Consider the following 3,075-nt stretch of genomic DNA (forward strand, 5'->3'; position numbering starts at 1 on the left):
CTTTCCAGATTCTTTCTAGTGAGTTCTCTAGTGGCCGAATCCAAATTCACCTAAAAAAAAGAATAATAATGGATATTTATGAGTACATTTTAGATGTGATAAGGTAATAGATATACTCCAGTCAAGCAGCGCTCTCACCTCGCTAGGGGAATCGGCTTCAACGTATCGCTCAAATATCTTTATAGCGTTCACATTCATCTTGTCCACTGATGTCTGCATGAAATCCTCACAGGCTTCCCAGAATTCAATGTTCTCTTGACTGTACTCAGACTGTAAAAAGGAAGTGAAAGCCTTTCGACCATCTGAAAGGAAAGAATTTCAGTGAGACTCAATATACTGAAAAAATAATAAATTGCATTATATATTCAATAATATAATAATATAATATAATATAATAATGTCCGATTTACTATCAGAAACAGCCTCATTTTAGTATCATCAAGATACTACTATAGTTTTTGAATTTAATATTTATATATTCTGCTTTCAATGTTAATTTTAGTTAAAGTTTTAGTAATTTTGTTGTGTGTTTTTGTCATTTATATTAGGGTGTATTCACACCAGGAAAGTCCGCTAGTTCACTTGCTTTGGTCTGGACCAAATACAATGTTGATTTTTTTGGTTTAGTGCGGTTCGCTTTCACACTGCCCTTTTTGCAAGTGAACCAGAAACTGTAAACAAAACCACACGTGTGCTTAAGGTCATCCATTCATTAGTTCATCCATTCAACTGTACCAGAGTTTGTTTGGAAGCGGACCGAGACCACCTCTTCAGCTGGGTCTCGGTGCGGTTGTTTGGTCTGCACCCGAGTGCGATTGCTGTATTCACACCTGTCCAAAAGATCCGCAACAAGGGGGGAAAATAACTTGAGTTTGATTCAATCGAACCAAATAAGACAGGTGTGAATACACCCTTGGTTTTGTTGTTGTCTATTTATTTTTTTTATTTCTGTTTAATTTTTAATTATTTTAGTACATCAAGTTAAACTAAATTAATATGAGAAATAGAAACTAGCTGAAATAAAATTATTTTAAGTTTGTATATTTTATTTCAGTTAACATTTATTGTGATTTTTTATTTTATTTTTTTAGTATATATTATATTTTATTTTATATAAAATATTTTAGTGACTCTAATAGCCCTGGTCTGAAGACATTCAAATCTCCATTTGAACTCATTATTACTAGGGAGCGGATGCTGAGGAGGTTTTGGAAAGAAGAGGCCAGGACTTTGAGTCTGGGGGGATTCTCTAAAGACTGTCCTAGTGGTTGATGACCCCTGTAGCCCACCAGAGCAGAACACTCAAGCTCTTCAGGGGCCACCAGTGCAGTCTGCGGACACGTAGCACACACTCTGGGGCGTGAGAAAAATATGGTCTTGGCCTATCAGACTGACAGAAACATAGTCTCCTTTAACAGAGATGTTAATGAGGCCAAGGGCTCTTTGACAGCAAATACAAGGCCGAATAAACAAGGGTCAGTGCAGAAGTATCAGGCTTTCTCATTAAATCATTACTATGCTGCAGCCTGCTCATCAGTAACACATGCTGGTTTCTAAGATTTAATCAGGATGGTTGATTTTTTTATTTTTTTATTGCATAACTAAATAATGTTGACATTTACCTTCATTTTTGATCAGGTTGTTAAATGATGTTTTCCATTTCTCAATTTCAGCAAGAGGGACTCTAGAATCAGACGAAATAATTAATAAACAAAATATATAAATGCGACTGTAAATGTAAATAATATCAGATTAGCTTCAATAATGTTTAAATACTGTATTATCAAAATATGAAATATCTATCATATAAAAACATTTATTAACATAAATTATAAAATATTATTAAGTATAATATAATTTATATGATATGATATATGATATGATATGATAAAGTAAGCTTTGTTGGTCCAACCTTACCTGTTTACCACAGTGACCTTCTCTTTCTCCTTCTCTTTCTTCTTCTCCTTCTCCTTCAGAGACTTCTGCTCTTGAGGTGGATCTGGCTTTTGAAGCAGGAAGCCAATCTTATGCTTTATGTCTTTGGCGCTGTTGGAGAAAACATATAATTAATGAAACTTTTGGCTTTAGAGAATCAGTTATGTAAACTATTATGAAAAACAAAAGCTGGTTTAGAGGAACTTATATTTTGTGTTAAATATCTCTCAAACGAAATATATCACAGGCATAAAAAAACACCTTTTTCCATTACTCAAAGCAAATTGTAATATCTAGATACCCAAACAACTGCTTTGCTTTGCTCTCAGTCTACTTCAGAGTATACGGAGTATGAAAACATATATCATCTTGAGCGTTGAACTAAAAATAAGAATATCACCAATAATTTCCAATAAGGTAGTTCATACCTTTTCAAGCATGTTGCTGGGAGGGCAGCGAGACCTTTACACATGGTGCTGGTGCGTAATACAAATCCAACACTAGAGAAAAGAGTCTTGAGTGTCACAACGCAGGTCCTCACAATCTCAATGCAGTCTCCTCCTACAACTGTGCTTTTATACAGCCCCAGCCCTCACAACACAACAGCTAGCCAATCACAGCAGAGGCACAAATAAAGCAGACGCAAAACCAAGGTAATTTCCCAAGTTTATTAAAGGAAAGAAGTTTGTTGTACCTATAGATCACTTACAAATGTATAGTAAACATGTGATGGCGTTTTTGTGGTGTACTGTACTTTTCCTACACGTTTTGCATGTTTTCATGTGTTCATGTGTGCAATACAAAAAAAAGAAAGAAAAATAAAATAATAAATTAAAATAAAATAAATATGATTTCTTGCATCCGGAAGCCAAAATTCATGATAAAATTTGAAATTGAAAACTGTGACAAAATTGTTTTAAACTGTAGTAGAATTTATAGTGGTTAACTGTAATTTATAAAGCTATAAATGTAAATGCATATATTTTTATTTTACCCATGTAGTGTGCATTCTTTAGACTTGTTACACACGCCTGAATATATATTTCCATCCTATTGGTATAAACATCACTTAATTTTTCGTTTTTCTTTTTCAATGCAAATCATTTCATCTGCAAATGTCATGTTTTTCATGTCTGATTG

General features: G+C 33.8%; 1 protein-coding gene across 1 annotated transcript in view; it reads right to left on the reverse strand.

The window, feature by feature from the left end:
• Positions 1–2,481, reverse strand: part of rgs4 (regulator of G protein signaling 4) — a 5,343-nt gene extending 2,862 nt beyond the window's left edge. Inside the window, exons 1-4 of the mRNA XM_016232501.1 lie at positions 2,364–2,481; positions 1,918–2,046; positions 1,623–1,684; positions 139–302 (exon numbers count right to left, since the gene is read on the reverse strand). Of these exons, the coding sequence (XP_016087987.1) occupies positions 139–302; positions 1,623–1,684; positions 1,918–2,046; positions 2,364–2,407 (399 nt within the window). The 5' untranslated portion in view covers positions 2,408–2,481. The remainder of the gene's footprint in view (positions 1–138; positions 303–1,622; positions 1,685–1,917; positions 2,047–2,363) is intronic.
• Between the last annotated feature and the right edge of the window lie 594 nt (positions 2,482–3,075).

This window comes from Sinocyclocheilus grahami, unplaced genomic scaffold, assembly GCF_001515645.1.
Source record: "Sinocyclocheilus grahami isolate Dianchi unplaced genomic scaffold, SAMN03320097.WGS_v1.1 scaffold412.1, whole genome shotgun sequence".
Taxonomy (NCBI): domain Eukaryota; kingdom Metazoa; phylum Chordata; class Actinopteri; order Cypriniformes; family Cyprinidae; genus Sinocyclocheilus; species Sinocyclocheilus grahami.